Source organism: Vidua chalybeata, chromosome 2, assembly GCF_026979565.1.
Source record: "Vidua chalybeata isolate OUT-0048 chromosome 2, bVidCha1 merged haplotype, whole genome shotgun sequence".
Lineage (NCBI taxonomy): Eukaryota > Metazoa > Chordata > Aves > Passeriformes > Viduidae > Vidua > Vidua chalybeata.
Window position 1 is genome coordinate 19,903,015 of NC_071531.1, and position 22,430 is coordinate 19,925,444.

The 22,430-nt window shown below is 38.2% G+C and overlaps 1 protein-coding gene across 1 annotated transcript in view; it reads right to left on the bottom strand.

The window, feature by feature from the left end:
- The window catches only part of WWC3 (WWC family member 3), a 98,101-nt gene that overhangs the window by 60,309 nt on the left and 15,362 nt on the right, over positions 1-22,430 (bottom strand). Inside the window, exon 2 of the mRNA XM_053935407.1 lies at positions 727-836. Within this exon, the coding sequence (XP_053791382.1) occupies positions 727-836 (110 nt within the window). The remainder of the gene's footprint in view (positions 1-726; positions 837-22,430) is intronic.

The window sequence follows — 22,430 nt, forward strand, 5'->3', positions numbered from 1 at the left end:
TTTTCTTAGTCCCCACCAACTGCCAATTCCCACAATACTGAAAGCATTCACTCAATGGCGATAAGAAGCTTAATGATAGCACAACAGTAACAGCAGCAGCAGTACAAAGCTATAAAGATAAGACATTTTTTTTAAAGTAGAACTGGCAAATGTGCCACAGTGATGATACAAAGCTCAGTAATAGTCCAAAAGGGAAAGCATTCAAAATTAGTTTCCGAAAGGCAAATCTGTTGTCTTTTTGATAGCATTTTGTACTGTATTGAAACAGAAAATATATACTGCTTAGGCAAGAATGAGATTACTGTATTTCACAGTGCTTCTGATTAAAAATCAGCACACCTCTCTCAGAATGTATTTTGGTTTTCAATCTAGAAGAGTGAACTATGGATGACTGGAAAAATAGGAAAAGTAAGGATATAACACAAAGATCTTTCTGACGTATGACAAAAAGCAACAACAAAATTATCAATACTTCACAGTACGACCAAGCAAACCAAAATATTTTGATACACTATAGTTCAATCAGGTTGTAAAATTCTTTACAAATGGAATTCTTTACAATTATGCCCCCATATGAAAGATAAGGAAACACATTCTGCAAGAAATTATTTGCATACATTTTCTCACTGTAGCACGAGTTGTATAAATGGTATAGGAAGCAAAGTTAGTGTCAAGAGTAAACACCAGCTTGCTAGCATTCCTCAAAACAATCACATATCTACTCACGATTTATGTGGTCCATATAATAAACTCCAATCTGTTGATCGTAAACAGTTTCCCATCCTAAAGGAAGCTCATCACCAACACAGTCAGCAAACGTCAATGGCTTTGTAATCCTGTAAAAATAAAAATACAAATAAATATAAAAAGGTGCAGAGTTTACAATCACATGTTTTGAAGATACCTTCGCCAGTTGATCAAAAACTAGTTATGCTACTTAGGAATGTGCTGATAATTACAAACATACAATTTCAAAATAAATTTTCATTTAAATATGCTGACAGATACTCCTCAAACAGGTAAGACAAGCTTCTCCCCTCTAGTTTCTATGTATAACTATTTAATTATAATGGCATGCAGTCCTGCCAGTTCTTCTCCCATACTGCAAAGAACACAAATGTGCAGTTGGAGTTCACCACTGCTGAAACTACTAGAAGCTTTATAGGTTTTAGCTTCTTTCTGGTGACAATGTAGCACAATTGCTTGTCTTTAAAAAAACCATAAAATTCAAGACAGCCCTATATAACAGTCTTCCTCTTTTCAATTATACATTTCCAACTATTAATGATATTCTCTTGGTCCAGACATACCCAAATTACTTCCTCTCCCTCAAAAAGAAGAGACAAACAAATGTCTCTGAAAAATTCTGAAGCAATTAGACCAGAAATAGTAATTAATAAATAACAGCATTACTATCTAGCAGCTTAAAATATCGCAGCCCTTGCTAAACAAAGTCTTAATAGATCAGTGGGTAACAGAAAACTGAAACAGCCTTGTCAGTGTTGACAGGGACATTGAAAGTACTCGGTTCCATATCATACAGAAAGACTCTAAACCAACACTGCTCTAGAACAGCAAGATATATAAAACACTAGGAAGAATAAATAATATAAATATAAAAGGTTTTACCCTCAGTTCAGTCATGTTTATTACCCAAAAGTTCATTTTAATCTTTACTTAACCCCCAGAATAATGTTTTCCTCTAAAAGCTGTCACAAAATTCATTTACTGAAAAGCTACTAATAAAGTAATTTCAATTACACATGGGATATAGATATAACACCTTCCTCACATATTTGTTGAGGCACTTCTAATACAACTATGACAACTTTGCAAACATTAAATACATGCATTAATTTAGGGACTGACTTAAGCTGAGCATAATCTATAGCATTATACTCTTGTACTTCTACTTGTATGTTGTAATATCCAATTAAGGTTTTCTGACACCAGAACTGGATTATGCTTACAAATACACTGTTGAATGGAGAGACCATTAGGACTCATAATTGCCCTTCATCTGATAACACCTGTATAGCATAGTAACTTTGAACTAAAGTATGTCTGTCTTTGAACTTGGAAGTCCTTTTCCATTCCAAAATAAAACCAACCAGAACAATCCAGTGGTAAAGACTTAAAATGATGGAAATACTACTACAGCTACATTCTAGCTAGTCCAATGGTGTAGTAAATGCACCATTTAACCACCAACAAACAACACAAAACTTTGCACACAGCAAAACTGCATTTACCTGCCTCCTGAAACTATTTTACAGTGACTGAGATTACAGTGTTCAAAATTAACTGTAGTAGAATAATTTTAAAAATTTCCTTACTTGTTTCAATGTCATGTTTCAACAGCTCTGCACAACACTAGAAAGATCAAGCTATTCAGGCTATTCAGGTCAAATAATAGCTTGATCCTACTTGGTTGATTCTCCAACGGGTACAAACAGTTTAACAAGAAGATGTACATAAACATGTGCACTACTATTTAAAGTAAAAATTTTCCATTATTGACAAATATGTAGTTTACACCATGTAATCATGCAAATCCAAAGATGCTCTATTCAAGTAAGAAAATGTTACTAGGAACTGACATAAGCATTTTCATTAATTCCTCTAGCAGTCAGGCAGACCAGATATTGCCAAAATACTCCTGCTCTCCCTGGAATTCAGTCAAATATTAAACATACAAAGTGCAGCATTTTTTCTTAAACTCCCATGGTCTTGTTCTGAAGACATAATGTTTACAATTTCTCAAAGTAGTCTAGACATCAGCTCCTAAATTACCACACTATAGACAAGATTTTCTTTGGAATGAGTTATGAGACTTGCTTGCCTGTTACACAAACATACCCTCACCCTTTATTCATAAATAAAACCTGCACATGATACTCTAACCTTTCACACTACAAAAACTTTAATTCAATCCTCTCTGTGATCCCGTCAGGACTCAGACTTGCAGAACAAGGACAATGTTCACTTTTTGGAACAGGGAGACTGAAGAAAACCAATGCATCTCGTCTAACCAGTTTTCATTACAGTGTTATAAAAGCATGTGTGAACAGTTTAATTAATAGTTTTGAAGGAAAACTTGTAGGGAAAAAAAACCCAATACATAAAAAGCTGTCTTCCATATATTCAGACCATTATTAAGTTGATGTTGCTCATTCTAAACTATAATCAAAGTTGCTCCAAATTGGATTCCCTTCAGACAAAGCACAATGTCACATTGAGTCAATCCAGTCACATTTATACCTATGTAGTTGGACCTTCAGCCAAAGACACAAAAATAAGAACTGGAAGCTTCTGCCTGTGTTTTGCACTGCTTTGATGAACTGAACTGAAAACATACCTTCCTGGTTTAACTAGCACAACTCTGAGGACAATATTTGTTTCTTGCCAGTTAAGGAAACTAGGGTTTTTCAGAATAACAAAGACAAAATGGAAGAGATGCAGATATCTACATTGGAGGTCAGCCACAAATTGCAGCAGTTGACTGCTGAAATTACATATCTTCTGGAAATACTGCTTTACCCTCTGGGTTTCTTTTTAATTAGCTTAAGTTCTATAAAATAGAACAGATCTTTTCTACTTTTTTTTATAAAGCACATAAAAAAGGTACATATGTTAAAACATTTCAAAGTATTGAAATAAAAACAAAAACTTTTCAAAGCACTATAAAGATAAAGACACAACAAAAATGCTGCCATCTTTGGTGAAACAAAAAACAGGGCTATCCTGAATTGTGCTATTCACAGTAAAGAAAAACTAAGGCATTTATCTTATCGTGGTAGTAAACAATAACTAGCACACTCACCCATGATCACCTCCTGTTTCCCCTAAAACAACTGGCAGACACTAACAAGAAGGTTCTGAACTTTCAGCTGAAGATGAAAATCCTCTGGGACCAGTTTACAGCATTAAGTCTTTGCAGCCACTGGACAAGCCAAGTACAAGTAACAATTCTTCATGGGGGCCAATTCTGCACATATCAAAAAAACCAACTTTAACGTCAGATTAACTGACTTTATCCTTTCCAAAAGTAATGATGTTCTTCAGTCCTTAGGCACTCAATCTTTTGTGACTATGAAAACTTTCAGAAGCAAATACAGAATCACATAAGAAAGCTTCCATAATCCAAATCTAGCATATTAAAACCCAGAGAAAAATCTTTTAGCAATGTCATGCACCTCTGCCCAAATTATATTCATTAAGAAGAAATAAAAGCCAGGTATTTGCACACAATCCAACAGACATATCTTAAAACCCAGGTTTTATTCACATTTTCTCTTCATCAATTACCAAGCTTAACAGTTAGAATACAGAAATTAAACTGTAAAAAAAAAACCCCAAACAAGTGACGAAGTTTTTTTTCTCCTCCTTGCATACTTATTTAATATGTTTATCCACTATGACACAAAGAAGGATTCCTCAACACATTATTACAGCTTTCTGAATATGTGGCAGCAAAACAAGTATTTCTTGAATGCATAAGTTCATGGCAGGGACTGCATGGGGAGAAGAAAAGACATTAAAAGATAATGGCTAAATACCATTTTAGATAATTTCCTTCAAAAGTGCTTTCAGCTTCAGATACATTGCTAACAGCATGTAATTTCGACCCCCTCTTCCCCCCCCCCCCCCGAAAAAAAAAACTCACAGAAAACCTCAACCTTTAAATAATAAAGCAAAGCTTCTTGGTCCAAAGCAAAGACATACTTCACATCTCCAAAGCACAATTTCACAGATAGAGTAGGGCAACTTCATTGTCATCGACCTTCAACACCAGAACCAGATCAATAAAAACACAAGGCTTTGGAAAATATTAGACAAGATCCTCAGTCTTCCCATGGCCCTGATGCCACATTAGAGGACCCTGGCTGCTTGAATTCCCTAGGTCTAATTGAGTAAAACTTCCCCTGGGAGGAACTACATAAAGACAAACACAGCCGGTTTTTCCCAGATCTTGAACAGGAAATCAAAAAGGTGTTCCAAAGTAGAAACACTGTTGCAAACTAGTTGCCCTCCTTTAAACAATGCCTAGACACCTAAATTACATACAGGGTCATCCCACCTTTCAAAGTGGGCCTGTGTTAAGCGAAAAGCACTAACCATGAGGGCTAATTATGAAAAAGAACCACCAAGTTCTGAACAGAAGTCACTGTCTGTAGGAGACAGAGAGAAGGATGCAAGAACAGCAGCTGTCAACAGTATTTTAAATTTTGTTTCTGATTTTGGTCAGGTCCAACGGCAGCAAAAGATGTCTAATAAAATTTGATACACCTCCACAAACAACTAGGAGAAAAATTTTCTTAAACCTGATCTCAGTCTGAATTGTCATCTAATGGGCTAGATGTTTTTGCCTGACAAATGCAGATACAGAAACTATATTACTAATTTACTAAGAAACTGCATTAATTCACACTAGAGATATGAAGAACACCATGCAATTTGAAAATGAGCAATAGAATAACTAGAAATTAGCAATCTGATAAATCTAGCAATAATTTCTCCAAGGAAAGTATTATGCCTAGTATATAACTGAAGTGTCACAAGGCAAGAAAGATAAAAGGCAAAATGAGAAATCATGCACACACTTAAAAGCTTTCAATGTTTTTTCTTACCTCCTCTCACATGTGAATTCAAGTTACAGACATTGTTACAAAATTCAACTAACCCTCTTGTCTTGTACCATGGTTCTTATTCCCTCCAACTGCACAGAGAGAAAAAAAAATCCAAAATATCCCAAACAAACCAAACCAAGAAACTGAGAAGGAATGGAAGATTATTTTTTTGTTGTTCACAGACACTGGTAAGAAGAGCTGCTTACACTGAGGGGGAGAATGGAAGGATTGTTATTATGTTTTTATAAAAGTTACACTACAGTAGTAAAGGCACTTTTTCGACATCTTCCACTACCACAGCTCTGGCCTGGGCAGCAAGACCGTCTCTGCGCGACAGAGGTCACAGGTGTGCCGTGCCTCCGAGCAGGCTGCCCTCCCCAGCAGGCACTGCCCGAGCAGGGCAGGGACACGGCAGGAACACACTGCCCAAAGCCACTGCCCTGAGCAGAGCAGGGACACGGCAGGGACACACTGCCCAAAGCCACTGCCACGAGCAGGGCAGGGACATGGCAGGGACACACTGCCCAAAGCCACTGCCACGAGCAGGGCAGGGACATGGCAGGAACACACTGCCCAAAGCCACTGCCACGAGCAGGGCAGGGACACGGCAGGAACACACTGCCCAAAGCCACTGCCACGAGCAGGGCAGGGACATGGCAGGAACACACTGCCCAAAGCCACTGCCACGAGCAGGGCAGGGACACGGCAGGAACACACTGCCCAAAGCCACTGCCACGAGCAGGGCAGGGACACGGCAGGAACACACTGCCCAGCTGCCGAGGGAAGGAGCTTCCTCTGCAGGGCAGGAACAGGCACAGTCAGACCCACGCGGCCTCACCCCGGGCAGCACACGCCAGTCGGGCAGGGGCTGCTCGCAGCAAATGCCACCATGAACTCCAGATCCACTGTTACAGCACTCTGGAGTACACCATGGTTTTCCTCCTCATCTGTCCTCCATCCACTCAGCTCTCTGCAAGCAGCCAAGTCATGAAAATGAACTGGATTTTGAAATAAAGTTTGGCAAATTACATACTAACTGCTTAGTCAAAAGTACAACAAAGTTCACCAAACTATATGTGTCTTTTCAAGATACAAGTTTCTTTTAACTTTTTTCTTAATTCAATTTATATATCTTCATTTTACTATGTGACTTAACCTTAGACTCTGAATAAAATAACTCACTGAACATCTACTCAATTCTTCATTAAAATAAATCCACAATAGAGATGGCCAGACTGAAATTCTATGCTCAGGACAAAGATTTAAAGAAGGTAACATGTTCAGAGTCATTGCTGGGATACATTTCCCTTGGGAAAAAAAATGGTACCCTGCAGCAAGGAAATAACAGCACTAACGCTTCTAAAGGTCACTTGAAATTCAGTCTTTTTAAGACCGCACTGTATTTTGCATCTATTTATGTTGTTATCATTACTATATTTCATTATTTTCTTTTCTTTCTCAACAGCAAATAAACTGACAACAGAGTGCTAATACTGTCCAATCAGTGTATTTGCTTCAATTTACACTAACACAAGCCAACACAGCATAAATCAATGTGCAAAACATAAGGCACAGGATGGCACTAGCTAGCCATTTGTACAGTAATAAATCAACATCTTGAAGTGTGAGGAAAATGTGTGATCACTATCAGACCATTTTTTAAATTTAAACTCTGAACAATGAGATTGTGTGATGCAAAAGGTAGGTAAAGCTACACAGCTAAGAGAGAACCTATACAATTTGTTGACTTACAAGAAGTAATAGCAGCCTGCATTGTCTATAAGCACCCTCTTACCTTTCACTATTCTAGAAAAAATAAACCTTTACTAACAAGCAACAATAGTCAAATAACATACTTTTGGTTTTACCCTTTCTCATAATCCCCAAAACCAAAATAGCTGAAAAAGACTAGCTTAATATGTTGAAACATAAAATTCTATGTCCAATTGCAGCTCTCGCATAACTTGTCTGGCTGCTTAGGAACTGCTGCTGAAACACTTCCACAAAAGCAACCAAGTCTTCCAGCAGCTATCCATTTCTTAACAGCAGCTATGATCCATATCCAAAATCAGAACACAAATATTATGGGAAATACTCGCTGAAAATATTTCATGAACACAATGAAAATGCCTTTCTCAAAAATCACAGCCAGGTTAAAAGTCAATGCTTTTAAGAAAACTATTTTTGTATCTGCAATTTATTGTGGCTTTTACAGAGAATAAACAGTAAAAAAATGGGCAGAAGGGTTAAGTAGGAGTATCTATGAATGCTTTAAAACTTATTTAGTTTGTGTATACATAGATAGCGTGAAGTGACCAGCAACTGTACAAAGCCACCAGCCAAATCCTAAGATTAGCAGTGGGGCAAAGACAATTGCTGGAGGGTCTGGCTGAAGAAAAGCAGACTGGACAGCAGACGACTTGAGATCGAGATCAGAAAATAGACAAAAGTATATATGGCACCTGGCTATAAACTGTAAGAGGAAAACAGTAGGGATGTGTGGCAGATAAGACAGCTAAGGAGAGGAAATTGGGAAACTACAGTTTCTGATTTCAAATCGCACCTTCAAACTGATTCCAAAACTGATTTCAAATTCCACCTTCATATTGAATATGCTCTTTGCTAGAAAGAGTAACATGCAAAATATTTACAACTTTTCTTTTGCCAGTGCTACTCAAAAATCTCTTAATATTTACAAGACCTTCTCGAGGACTTCTGTAATGTGTGAGACTCCAAAAAAAAACTCAAAAACCAAATTAATAAAAATCAAAAGTATAAACTAAACAATAAAGAAAATTTAACAGAGAATTTCAAAATTTGAGAAGCAATCTGAATTCTTCCACTTGTATAAGAAGCCTAACATGACATTACATGTGTCCAGACACAGCACAGCTTTAGAGCAAGCAAGTATGCAGTGCTCTAGTTTCACTGATTCTGAACCAACATTTATAACTTTTCTCCAAAACCTGTGCATAGTAGCATTTTCCAACTACATCTGATTGATAATTAAGGTCCCAGTTAGTAAAGGCCAGGCAACATAGTTATCCATTTATTTCTTTCATCCTGCAAATCACAACTCTGCTACCTTCTCTTGGTGACAAGCAAATCATCCAGCTGTCAGATTTCTATGTCCTCAAAATATAATAAAACCCATTTCTATGTTCACTTCTGTCTAAGAAACTGCTTGACAGTTGTAACCTTAGTTTTGCAAAGACTCCTTTGGTTTGAGAATATAAATTTCCAGCTAGCTTATCTGACCATGATCTGGCCCATCAGTTAACTAAACCATTGTAGAAGAGTCAGTGGGAGAGGCGATAAGTGCTTCACCCTTACACAGAGGAGTGTGTATGTGCTTGTGTATAAGTGTATGCCTATACACAGAAAATTATTCACTTCCGATTGCCCATCACAACTATCAGATGAGGAGGAAACACCTGCACTTTCCTAATGGAAGTCATCCGAGCAAAGGTGAAAAAGTGCATCTGGCAAGATCTTACCAGCAAGCTCTTAGTAATAAGCATTTTGCACATGAACAAGAATCATGGGAGGCGTTCAAAGCAGGAAGAAAATCTAGCAGACAGGAAAACAGTCCCCAGCAGAAAAATGCAACATAAAATTCCAAATTCAAGTCCATGAAGCTCCACGTGTTAGAACAAAAGGAGGCACCAAAAGAAGCTTTACATCTCAGTAAGAAATAAAATGGTCTTAAATGCTGCAAGACACTACCATGCAGTCGAATACTTCCTGAGGACTCTTGCATGATCACTCAAAGTTTACAGCAAAACAGATTAGAACATCCTCACTACTACCTTGCCTCTTTCACTACCAGTTTATTAAAATGTGTTGGCTATCACTAGTACTGCTTACTAGTGCAGTAGAGAAGCAAAAGTGTAAAGTTCTTCAAAACTGTCTGCCCATCTACTACTACATTTTCTTGCTAACCTCAGGTGTCCTATATCCAGAAAGATTACACCAGCATTAAGTCTTGTTAGCTTTAAGTCTGACCTTGCTAGACTAAACTTTTCTTCAAAATTTTCATGTCTACGTGATTATCCCAAACATTATAGCAAAGATTTTTCTACAACTTTCTAACAGCCAATGGTAATTCAAGTTTCTGTACATTTATAATGGTTATCTCTTCAATGCTGAAGGTGTTCCTCTTCCTTAAATTTACCATTCTTCTTTACCAATTCCAGATTGGAAATAACTAAATATATATGTGTGTGTGCATATATGTATACGTACACACACACACAGAAGTGATTTGTCCACACAATGTATTGATTTAATGGTCTAAACAGCATTCAAGTGTTAAATGACTGAAGCTTAACTTAGACATTCTTCAATAAAGAAAGCACTGTGAAATATTTTTGTGAACTCTTTAAACCACTTTGTACAAGTCTTAGCAATACAGAAAATCTTACATTAACTGGTAGCCCTTGGGCTGACTAGAAGGCAAGTAGTTGAAGAGGCATAGAGGTTACCTTTAGAATCTTGAAGTATATATGCAATTACAACCCAATGGATGCAGGACTGGAAGGGATACAATCAAGATCACAGACAATACAAAACCGTGAGGAGCTGTTGACTCCCTCAAAGACAGGGAGGGCCCTGCAGAGACACCTTGACAAATTAGGAGAGATGGGAAACCACCAACTGTATGAAGTTCAACAAGGGAAAGTGCCAGATTCTGCACCTAGGATGGGGCAACCCTGGATGTATGGACAGACTGGGGAACAAGAGGCTGGAAGGGTGCTGTGGAAAGGGACCTGGGGCTCCTGGTCTATGGCAACTTGAATATAAGTCAGCAGTGCCCTGGCAGCCAGGAGGGCCAACTCCATCCTGGGGGCCATCAGGGACAGCATGGCCAGCTGGGCAAGGGAGGGGATTGCCCTGCTCTGCTCTGCACTGGGGTGGCCTCACCTCGAGTGCTGGGGGCAGTTTTGAGTGCTGCGATGTAAGAAGATACTAGCAAGCATCTAAAGGAGGGCAACAAAGATGGTGAAGGGCATTGAGGAGAAGCCATATGAAAAGCACTGAGGACACTTGGTCTGTTCAGCCTGGAGGAGACTGAGGGGAGGCCTCACTGCAGTCTACAGCTTCATCGTAAGGGGAAGAGGATGGGCAGGCGCTGATCTCTCCCCTGTGGTAACCAGTGACAGAACTCAAAGGAAGGGCCTGAAGTTTCATCAGGGGAGGTTTAGGTTGGATATTAGGGAAAGGGTCTTTCCTCAGAGGGTGGGCACTGGAACAGGCTCCCCAGGGAAGTGGTCACAGCATGAAGGCTGACACAAGAATATGCTTCAAGACGCATTTGGAAAATACTCTTGGGCACGTGGTGTGACTCTTAGAGATAGTTCTATGCAAGGCTGAGAGCTGGACTCTGTAATCCTTGTGGGTCCCTTCCAACTCAGCATATTCCATGACCCTGTGAAAATCTCTCTCATACACTAAGAAGGTCCAACATTCTGAAAACATGCTAACAAACATCAGCTCAAGAGATTTTTTATTTCTGTAGTCTGAAAGAAACAATGTTTTAGAAAAGGCTATAGCTAATGTTCCCCTACAGGTAAATTGAAGTTTAATGATATCAGAAACAGACAACCATATGCCTATATGCACAAACCTATACATAACACAAACCAAAACATAAGCCTACTTGCACTACTCTCAGTGAAAATTTAGTTAATCTGATGTTTTAAAATATTTTAAGCCTCAATCCTCAAAAAACTTAATATACTTGGAGTAGATTCAATTAAGTTTTACTGAAATTATTTTCATGAAACTATTTGTACCAACAAGTATTATTCAATTATATTAATAAATAAGAAAATATATGTTAAAAGTTACCAGAAACCATTTCTAGAGAAATTAAGCAGAATTTGACAAACAATGGGAGGAAAAAGTAAATGCAACTGGCCTGAGTATAAAAAAAACAGTTGCAAAAATACATATTCAAGAGACCATTCTTTTCAAGTCTTGGAACAAAGTGATGTGTAGATAAGTGTGAAAAGAATATGCATACCATGACTTCACATACATCCTATTCAAAACAAATTGTGAGGTAAAATAGTAAAGAAAGGCCTTACACCCAGAAAAGTCCACAATGCCAGCTAATATTAGAAATTTAAGACAGGAGTTTCTCATTTAATCTTTCAAAACAGCTTTTCTCCTCCTTGTCTTCCAACATACTTGAAAATGTGTTATACTCATCCTGTATTTTTCCTAGAAGTACCACATATGGCATTTCTCAAACATGTTCAATTATCACATTCCTGGAAATTTTATGGATTCTTTTGTACCATCTCTGTTATGTCTTCTAACATGCTACTGAGCTGTCATGCACTGACTTTGCCTGTAAAGCAGAGAAATTTTGCCTTGTAAAAGGCCACAGCTCTGGCTTCAAGCCCCTCGCAGTGGAGTGGGTGTCCATGGGCATGGAGGGAAACCTGCAGCCAGAGAGGACATTACACTGCACTGCAGCAGCTCCCTGCCCAAACTGCACTGCAGATCTGCAAGGAAGGCTTTCCAGACTGCTCCTCTTCTTAAGCTTCTGAACTAAATTAATAAAGCAATACTTTACATGAGAGTGAAAGAGTGCAACTAACGTGACACGCACACTGCATCCAAGGGCACCATTTCAATCACTTGCCTGAACAGTTACTAAGCCTGACGTAGCACTAAGCAACTGAAGTGGAAATATGTTGACAGGATTTTTGATGGTTTGGGTTTCAGAGTCCATTTCTCGTAAGCACTGATCTACAGCAGTCACCTCATTACTTAAGGTTTTTCCACTCTTCCAGAAGTAACAGGCCCTTAGTCAAACATAAATGGATGCATGTTTCAGCTGCCTACAAGTGGTGATGGACAAGTCATTAGTGACTACTATATACATTAGCACCCATTTATTTCAAAGCTCCATATTTTAAATGGAATTACAAAAACAGTTAATGATTGCCTATAAGATATTAGAAGTGGTCTAAAAATAATGAGAACTGTGCTTAAAGTGTGTCTTATTTTCCAAACATAATCAGGAGACATAACAGAAGAAATTTCATCTCCCTGAAATCTTTGCTGCTTTTATACCAATGGAGCAACCACCCCCCTGCAAAGTAAAATAACTCCTTTAAGCCAAATAACTGTCTACCATAAAAAGCTATGGTTCTCCAATGATTTATAGCCTTGCTACATTTCCTTCTCCACATCTCACTCTTTGCTTTTAAAATTACACATACACCTGTCAAGTTATTAACACTTTATAACACGTTAGTTTATATAATTCCTAAACTTTTGATTCTCAACAGTCCCAATCTACCACTCACAAACAGAAATTCATGTTATCTACATATATATAGTGTTAACATAGATGTTGTGGAGAAGATTCTCTAAGACATGCACTTAAGCGTTCCATGCTCCAGGTTAACACCCTTGTCAGACAGTAATTTTCAAGCTTTTAGGAAAACTTAGCCCAGCCCCTGTTCTCCCAATAAACAATTATCCTACTATTATTAACATTCCCCAAATACACTTGTTTTCTACAGTCTTCCTTAATGCTGACCTTGCAAATTAATGCAGTATATTCCCCAATCAATATCAGTAATTCAGTAGTATATCCCAAAGTCAGATTTATGTTCATCTGAACACAAGGTTCTGAACATTTTTAAGAGGCTGAACTTACAAATTTTGATGCTATTACTTCTATGGTTGCCAGTAGTTATATAATGTATTATATCTGAGCTTCCAGTTAGACTAATAAAGTAGTTTCCAATAAGTAATATGAGGAATTTCTCATAACTTCATGCTTTTACATATATACGAGAATAAAAAATACTTTGTGAAAAAATCCAGAGAAATCCGGTCAAATAATATACTTCTAATGAATTATAATAATGCAATATGAAAAAAAAAACTTAGAAGAATCTGCTCAAACCCAATGTAAAACAACACTTTGAACTCTCAAAAAATTTATTTTTTATATATGAAAATAAATCAAACCATAAAACAGCACAAGCAGTGTTGGGGGTTATTTTACAGTATAAAATTTCACATATATCAGAAAATGGGAAAGTAAAAACCAGTAAATAGGAGAAAAAGCACAATTTTAGAAGACTGGCCATGCCATCAAGTCTACAGTGATCTTAACTTGAACATAACTGAATATCAACAAACACCTCTTCATTAAAACAGCAGTGGAAATCTGATTAAATTTATAGTAAGATATTGAAGAGACTTCAACAGTAGATGGCCTCTTCTTCCGCCCCATCTCCCATGACGGAGAAGGTTAAAAATAGAGGCTTCCGTTTCCTTAGATTATTTCACTTTAAACTTTTCTAGAGCACTGAAATAGCTACATTGCCAGCTTCCTACATTTGTGTTAGAAAAGGAGTGTTAAAAACACACATTTACAGCAACTCAGGAAACTGACTTCTGTGGTCTGCATTATTATTATAATTTGTAAATGACAAGTCTCTCTAGAAGTGGGAGGTATCTCTTCCAAAGTCTCCTTTTGGATGTTACTCACCCAAAGGTCCCTTGCACATAGTAACATATTTTGGGAATAGGCTGTACTGGCATATTTTTCTATATTTATGCATTCCTTTGCAGTTAGTAAATGCAGATATTTTCAGTGCACAGTGCTCAGTTCCCCATATCCAAAAGCAGCTCCACTACTAGGAAGCAAAGCTTAAGAGCTATAGAAAGACAGCTTCAGTTCCCCCCCTCCCTGCCCTGAGCCTTTGAGGAACTCAGCCACAGGAAGCCCCTAACTTCCACCATGGCAGCACAGAGTGGCCCCAGCTGGTCCATATTTCAAGGTCAGAAAGTCACTGTCATAATCTAATTCAACTCCTGCATACTACAAGCCACAAAACTTCAGCTGGTAATCCTTGCATCTAGCCCAACCACATGGGTGACCTAGAGCATACCTTGCATAGTGACAAGAGAAGTGTTTGTAAATACTGAAAAAATGTACACTGCAGAATAAGCATCTGCATTCTTCATCTGGAAGCACTGAGTATCAACAACCAAAAAGGAGCAGGAACTTAAGTCTGCTGCAATATGATCTTCTATCATCTGCACATTACTATAAAGCAGTGCCACCCATTCATTAGGAAGTCTGGTATGCTTCGTTAGGCATTTTTTATTGCTTTTTATTCTGCTAGAGCAGAGTTGCCTTGGCTGAAGTTCTCCCTCCTGAGGCTGTGCCTCCTTCTCATCTCTTAGAAGAGTCAATTAAAACAGTTCTGCCTGTTGAAACAATGAAGCACAGGAAAAATGCTGTCCCGACCCTACCCACCCCCCTGCTTCTATTCTTATATCAGTCTCCTGGATAATCTCAGCACTGCTAACCCTTGGACCCAAATTCTGTAGGTATCCTACTATTTCCAAGGAAAAAACATTAAAGTCTGGTGAAGCTACAAGGGAGTTGAAAAGGGGAATATTGTTGCACATGCTTATCATAACTCTGTGAAGTACGAAAGCTCAGGTCTTTGCAGATTTAATCTCCACTGAACACATTCCAGCTTCTCAGGATCTCTCTTGGCCACATAGCCACTCAGTTCCAGTGTTCCAGGACATCCAAGAGGATTGTTCCTCTTTTTTTTTGCAAGGAGCAGCTCCAGAAAAGCAATTCCAGTACAACCCTGCTCCTTCCAGGCACAGACTAGGAAATCAGTTTCTCCTTCCAGTCTCAATACAATCCCTGTTAGCACCTGAACATCATGGAGGAAAAAAAGGAAGCAGACACAAAGGGATACAAAAGGATACAATTGCAACCATGTGCTGGAAGAAGAGGCAGGGGCAATCAGAAGGCAATGAATGAGCCAAGGAAGCACAGACAGAGAAGCAGGATTCACAAGGGAAAAAAAGATTAACAGCAGAGCTCAAGCAGAAGGGACTGACCAGCAGCAGTGTGAACAGGCCACAGCCTATCTGGCTGGAGGGCGACAGAAAGTAGCCTCTACACCCCTCTGAGACTGCACATGGCTCTGTTCTCTTCTGTGCTCTCCACTCCAGCTATAACCATAAATCCCACCTGCAGTTTTGTATGAAAGCTTGGTACCACTGAACTGGAGAGAACCCTGCTGCCCTAAACTGCACAATCCCATCACTCCATAGCACAGCTACTTCTAACACTCATCTGACCAGACAGTAAACTAAGAGTAGGTATGCTTCAACTCACCAGAACTTCAAAAAAAGTAATGGAGAAAGGGGAAAGAAGCAATTCATGGGGGGAGTCCCATGGATACTGAACAGAGTTTATTTTGCTATCAGATGAGCAGAGAGGCAATGTAGAAAAGGCATGAGGTGAGCAAGATCTACTATTCACAACAAACTACCACTAAGCCTCACTCAGGTTGGGGGGTGGGAGGAAAAAAGAAGAACCAAAAAACTCACCCCGATAAAAACCAGAACAAACACATAAAGACAGTTTCACAACAATGATGATGCAGACATGAATTCTGGCATTTTACAATGCTTGGTCTATGCTTGGCTATGCAATTTTAGTAAACATGAAAAAAACACAGACGTGCATCACAAAAACTTCTCAGGAAAAAAAGACTGAGGCACCAGGATCCATACATTAAAGAGCCTTCTAAAGTTTAGAAGAAGAACACAGCCTATTTCAAAAGTTTCTGAGAAACTCAAGTACACAGCAAATGAAAAACTAAAACCTCAAAAGCACCTCTGAATATCCACTGCTAGACAGTGGTACTGTAGTCCCCCGGAAGAGTAATCCCAATAGGAATACTTCCTTCAGTGCTCATGAAAGGTAAAGACCTAACAACATAAGATAATGACACAGATAACATGCTTGGGAATCAACTCATTAATCCATTTATCCGTTAACATTGTTAAAAAAAATACCAAATAAACCCAAACACCAGAGTCGTGCAGGAAATAACTAGATATTCATGAAGGAAATTAACTATTAAAATACATTAAATGATTGACTGACCAAGCAATCATTAAAAAAAAAGTGTGCAAATGAAACAAGCTACTGTTTCAACTATATACTCACTAAACACTATTTTTCCATAGTAATTACAATTTAAATCTCTTCCCAGCTTCTCTTCTTTTACTCATATAAGATCAAGTCTATCTTTAATACAGAAAGCACTTGCCCACAGGGGACCACAGAAAAACCACAAAGACATCAGAAATGCAGATTAAATGAACAGCAGGAAAAACTGAATTAGGTAAAGAAAAGCATCTGCATTTCCATTAGGTTTATCTGGTACTAAGTAACAAGCAGGTTGGACAGATGCATTCAGAAGAGAAATGGGATTTATGTCTGACATATTAGAATTCTAAATTCTAGCAGAAGGGACACATATTTCCTTTTCTTAAAATATAGAAAATTATCTGCTCACAGAAATTATGCAAAATCTTGTCAGAGTAACTGTTCCCTGCATTTCACAGCCTTCTGTGTTACTAGCAGAGGAAGCATATAAAGTTTCCATTTCTTTAACTCCAATGCACCTATTTTCTTCAAAACTATTTATATGCAAGAGCTAACCAGTCTCTGAAGTGAGGATGGCAGGCAGGACTGTCTCCTAGACTTAGGAGCTCATCAGCAAAATTTTAGATAGGCAGCAAACTTTTTCTGACAACACTAGCTATTTCCAGTTACTGAAAGATCTACTGACTCAATCTCTGAGTAGCCCAAAAGAGAGAAAAAATCCACTGTTTTCAGAAGTGTTCTAAGCCTGCTTGCTTAGCTGGGCTGATGAGCAATGCTTCAGGAGATTCAGTAAAAGGAGAGCATGAAGCAAACTGAACCACAACTGCTATTCCAGATGTGTGCTGAAAAATTTGTGACTCAAGTGTGTTTAACAGAGCAGGACTTCAAAACTTACCACCAACTTCTCAAATGCTATTAGGAAACCTGAGTGAACTGAAAGGGAAACTATGGCGCATGAGAAGGCAGCGTACAAGCCTGACAGGGAAATCCCAGAAAAACATGGTAATGACTCTTACATTCCCTTCTCTACACAATTTCATGTTCTGTCATTTTCTAAAAATCTTTCACCATTATCTATTAAGCAAGAAGAAAGCCTCTCCAAGACAGCTGTGGAAAAAGAAACAGGAGCAGTCTCTCTTTCCTCCCCCATCCTGTAGTTTATGCCACAACTGAACAAATAATTTGAAGAGATTTTCTCACCATTTCCTAGACTGCTGCTGCCAGGAAAGCCTCTCTTCTGCCATCACCCTTCCTCTAGCTTCCTTCTGCAGACCTTACTTTCCCATAAGTGAACCCAGATGCTTACACACATAGCCACTCTCTGCTCTTCCCAGGATGAAATCCACAGGATTCCTATTCACAGGATTTGGTTTTCTGAATTCATACTGCTGCAGCACAACAAGGAACTACTAAAGACAGAAGCTGTAAGACGAGCAAACGTGCATCCCTTCCCTACTCTTCATCATAGTTGAAAGACCTAAATTTTTAATGCCCTCAAGTTAACTTCCCTGACAATTTTGCCCTCAAATTCTGATTAGAATATAATGAAAATATCAACAGTTAAATAAATTATTTTCATATTGCATTAAATCTATTCCTCCCTCATGCAACTGACAAGGTGTTTCTAACAACCATTCAGCAGCAAGTCTTCTCAGCCTATTCGGTCATATTTATTTGGTTTTCACAACAGCCTTCTGAGGCAAGGAACATCACTGCACAGCCAGTGAAACCCTGTTGCTGTGCTGCATGTTAGTGAAAGCCTGAATTTTACAGATATGACTGGTCTAGGCCCCCTCCTACCCTCTGGCCATATATTGAGCAATGCATCTTACTCACAATGACTTAATGCTTCTAATTTCTTCAAAAATTAGTTTTACGGAGACAATTTTCTCTAACTCCTCTCAACAAAGAAGCATTAACAAATACACCAATTTAAGACACCAGTCAAGTCTCAAGTGGAATGCTGATTTGGGCAAGAATACCAATCCCACCCACTCCCCACAAACAACAGCCCAAACTCTCTAAAGAGAGCACCATGCAAGGCAGTGTATCAACTACCTAAGACATCTCTGGATCACACTGCTTTCAGGGATGGCACTAAAGTGATGCTGAGGGCAGACACCCATGCACAAATACACATTTCCACTGATTGAGTAACCTGCATTTCTCAAAATTCCAGCAAACACATAAAAGGGACACTTTTCCTTGTAGAAAATGAGTGCTGACAGAAACAGAGGACGGGATAACATTGCTGTTGCCATAATACAAATTCAGAATACTTAAAAGGATAACACACAATTTATTGACAACTGAGCCAAAACAACTTCATAACTTATGCAATCCAAGAACAGCATAAAAGTAAACAAAAAAAAAGTTTATGGAGTCTAATTGGTATTAAAAAGGAAAACTAATTACACAAATGCCATTTTAAATAGTAGCTTGTTCTAACACATGGTTTAATTTAATAGGTATTAAATATATTGTAAGAATGGACAAGTTCTTCTGGCAATGTTTAGCATCCCTCAAAATCAATGTTGAGAAGAAAAAAAGAAATCATTGTCTTCAGAGATCCACCATAAAAATAAAATTAATTTCTTGCTTCTCTCAAAAGTGACCATGAAAATGAACTTGCCTTGCCCTCAGTAACAGTTCATCCTCATGTATTTTGTACAATTAAGCCCAGCACATTGTTCTGTTGTTTTGAACCTACATTGCTTTGATCTTCAATTTCCAAAACAAGAGAACTACAAAAGCATTCTCAAACACACCTTTTAGATCAGACATGTGCTCTCCCATGCACACACATATTAATGGCAGAGAGTACACTATTCCCTTTACATTGCTGCCAACTGCAAGCTTTTTTAAGTGTAAATTTTGACTGTACACAATATACAACTATCCAAACGACAAAAACACTTTCTTAGTACTGCCTTCATTTTCTTCTCTGGCATTTTTCTTTCCTGTAAGCACATAAATGCCTTCTCACAGTACTGGGAGCAGTCTAAGCCCTCCAGAGCCACAGCCAGCCTGTTCCACAGAAGGATGGTGAGCTCCAGCAGCATCTCTATGAGCACCACGGCAGTATCGCTGTGCTGCATCACGGCACGTGCTCCTGCAGCTCCTTTCAGGGTGCAAGAGTGTGAAGATTCAACTTAGCCTTCCAAGTGATTGGATCATATTAGAAATATTCATGAAGTCATGGCTTTATTTCAAAGATATTTGCTTAAGATAACTTTATTATATATAAGATGCTGTACTACTGCAAATCAAGAGGAAAGTACATTATCAATCCATTTAACACTGGTGATACATCCTATGATAGTACAGATTTTATGCATTATTTATAAATACAACCCCAGAAGAAATAAATAGAGCCTACAGCTTGCACAAAATAATATTAACTGCCTTCTGTAAAGAAAGCAACATTACAGTAAAGGTACTGTAAATTCATGCTATAAATTATTTACCTTACACAAACACTTCTACATTTGTCTATGCAGGATGTTTCCAGCAGACTCAAAGTAGCTTTGCCGTGGCTCCCATGAGTACAGCTTCCAGCTACTTCAGTGTGGCACAGAGCTCCATCTAATATAACCTAGCCTACACAGGGCTTGTTAGCTCAGGTCTGGTGATGAATTAACCACAGCCACTGGCTCACAACCAGCTCAAAGCATGAGCCAAATCTGCAACATAGCATTTAGACACAACTGACAGCGTCTCATAATGAAATTGCTTACTCACCTTATTCACCTCACTTACTTCATCTAGTGGAATAAACTACTCACCTGTATTGCTACATAAAAAGCATTCATATGGAAGATTGAGGGCCCTGTTTACTCGCAACTTACTGAGCTTTTCTAGGTAGAAAAACCTGTGCTTCGTGAAGGTCAAAACTAAAGCGAACATTTTTTGCTGACAGTGAAACTAATGGCACTCACTGCCCTTGACAGTATTTCACACAATACATCTCTGATACTTATGAACAAAAAAACAACTGCGAACAGCTCCAGGAGGTACATTAACAGCAGGAATCTCAGTGATAGACCTTCAGCAGGATTCTGGCTCTCTAGTCAAGATAACTCTTTTTGCTCATGCATATAGGAAAACAAACCTAAAAGCACCCACAACTCAGCCTAACAGCTACACCGGAAAATTAAATCTAATGCTTTGTTTCATTTGTGCATGAAGAGTGCATCCACTGCACATACACACAGAATGATTAAAGTCCAAGTCTGTACCACAAAATCTGGCACACTAATCTCAAAATGTATTTCTACCATTTAATAGGTAAAAGCATCACTCAGTCTTTAGGAATTGGGTCAATTTTCAAACAAAACTGGCTACTAAAAATTAGCCAACAGGGTCATTTAAAAAAAAAAAAAAAAAAAAAAAGAAATCAAGGGCTCATAGTCCCATGTCCTATAAAAATATGGATATGTGATTTTTATTAATAACACAATAGACTTATGTCTGTTTGGGTTTTTTACTATTGATGAGTTTTCCAATTTTAGGGAAACCCCCTACACAATTCAAATACCTATGAAAGTTTATGGAAGTAGGCAGTCTAATGGAAAGTGATAAACACATGTTCACACCTAACCAGGTATCAGAATGCAAATAGCCCAAACAAAAGGCAAAAAGCATCCAACAGAACTTTCACCTTCCCAGACTCCAAAGTCTATCAGTTGTAAGACTCCAAGCCACAGGAAACCAAGCTTCACCAGTTCCGGTACTCACGGAAATACCTGATTTCTATAAATGGTAACATTTTCCATATAACATCTACTGAGAGCTTCTTCAGCACATCAAACTCTGCACCCTGCAAGGCATCTCCCTGCCCTACCCTAGACAAGCTACCCAAATATTTTTCCTTCCAAATGTTATTTTCTTTAAAAATACATTAAATATTTCCTTTAAAAATCCACAGCTAGTCCTATTTATGTGACTATTTGCTGGGTGGAACAAAGTTAGATGCTAAGCTGGAAATACCATAACAGCTGAGTATTTTAACTGGCAACACCCTTGTAATGACATGCCTGTGTGTCAGATCAGCTAGAGACTCCACAACCTTACAAATCTGACATCTCCCATCTTGAAAAAGTGATTTAGCAGGTTTACCAGAATTTCACATGCACATGGTCACAGCCAATCTTGCATTAAAAACACCCAAGAGCAATGTATAAAGCGTATATTCATGAGCTTGACAGTTGTCACTGATGACTTCAGGACCCAAACTCAGGCAGCTCAATATGCCATTCTTCCAAAACTGAATAAAATTTTTGTACCACACAATAATACATACACAATAATATCATTTATGATACAGTATTTTTCTGTAAAATAGAAGCCCAAAGTCAAGGTCATATATTGCTTTTAACACAAATTTTATCTCTTTCCAGATAAAAATCAATAGCCTTATTACCTGCACTGTTCCATCATTATAGGTGAGCACTATTGACACAGATTAGCAGTGTTATACAAGGAAGCCGCCCTAAATAAACATAAATGGTATAATATGGATATTGCAATTCATTGTACATATAACACTTAGGAGATTTTTTTCCTCCAAAATCTGAAAGCAAACATATGGCAGTACATACAAAGACTATACTAAACTTTCCTTATCACAGGTACCCAATGTATTACCCAAAATTTGCTGCTTATTATCCTGTATTTTAAAACTTCATCTGTATTTTGCTGCTTATTATCCTGTATTTTAAAACTTCAACTTTCCTGAGACTTATTTTGTTGCACTTTAAAAATGTAACAAAGCAAAGGAGAGGAGAAAACTGAGCTATGGCTGGACTCAGTAATCCAGTAGATATCAGTCTTGACTA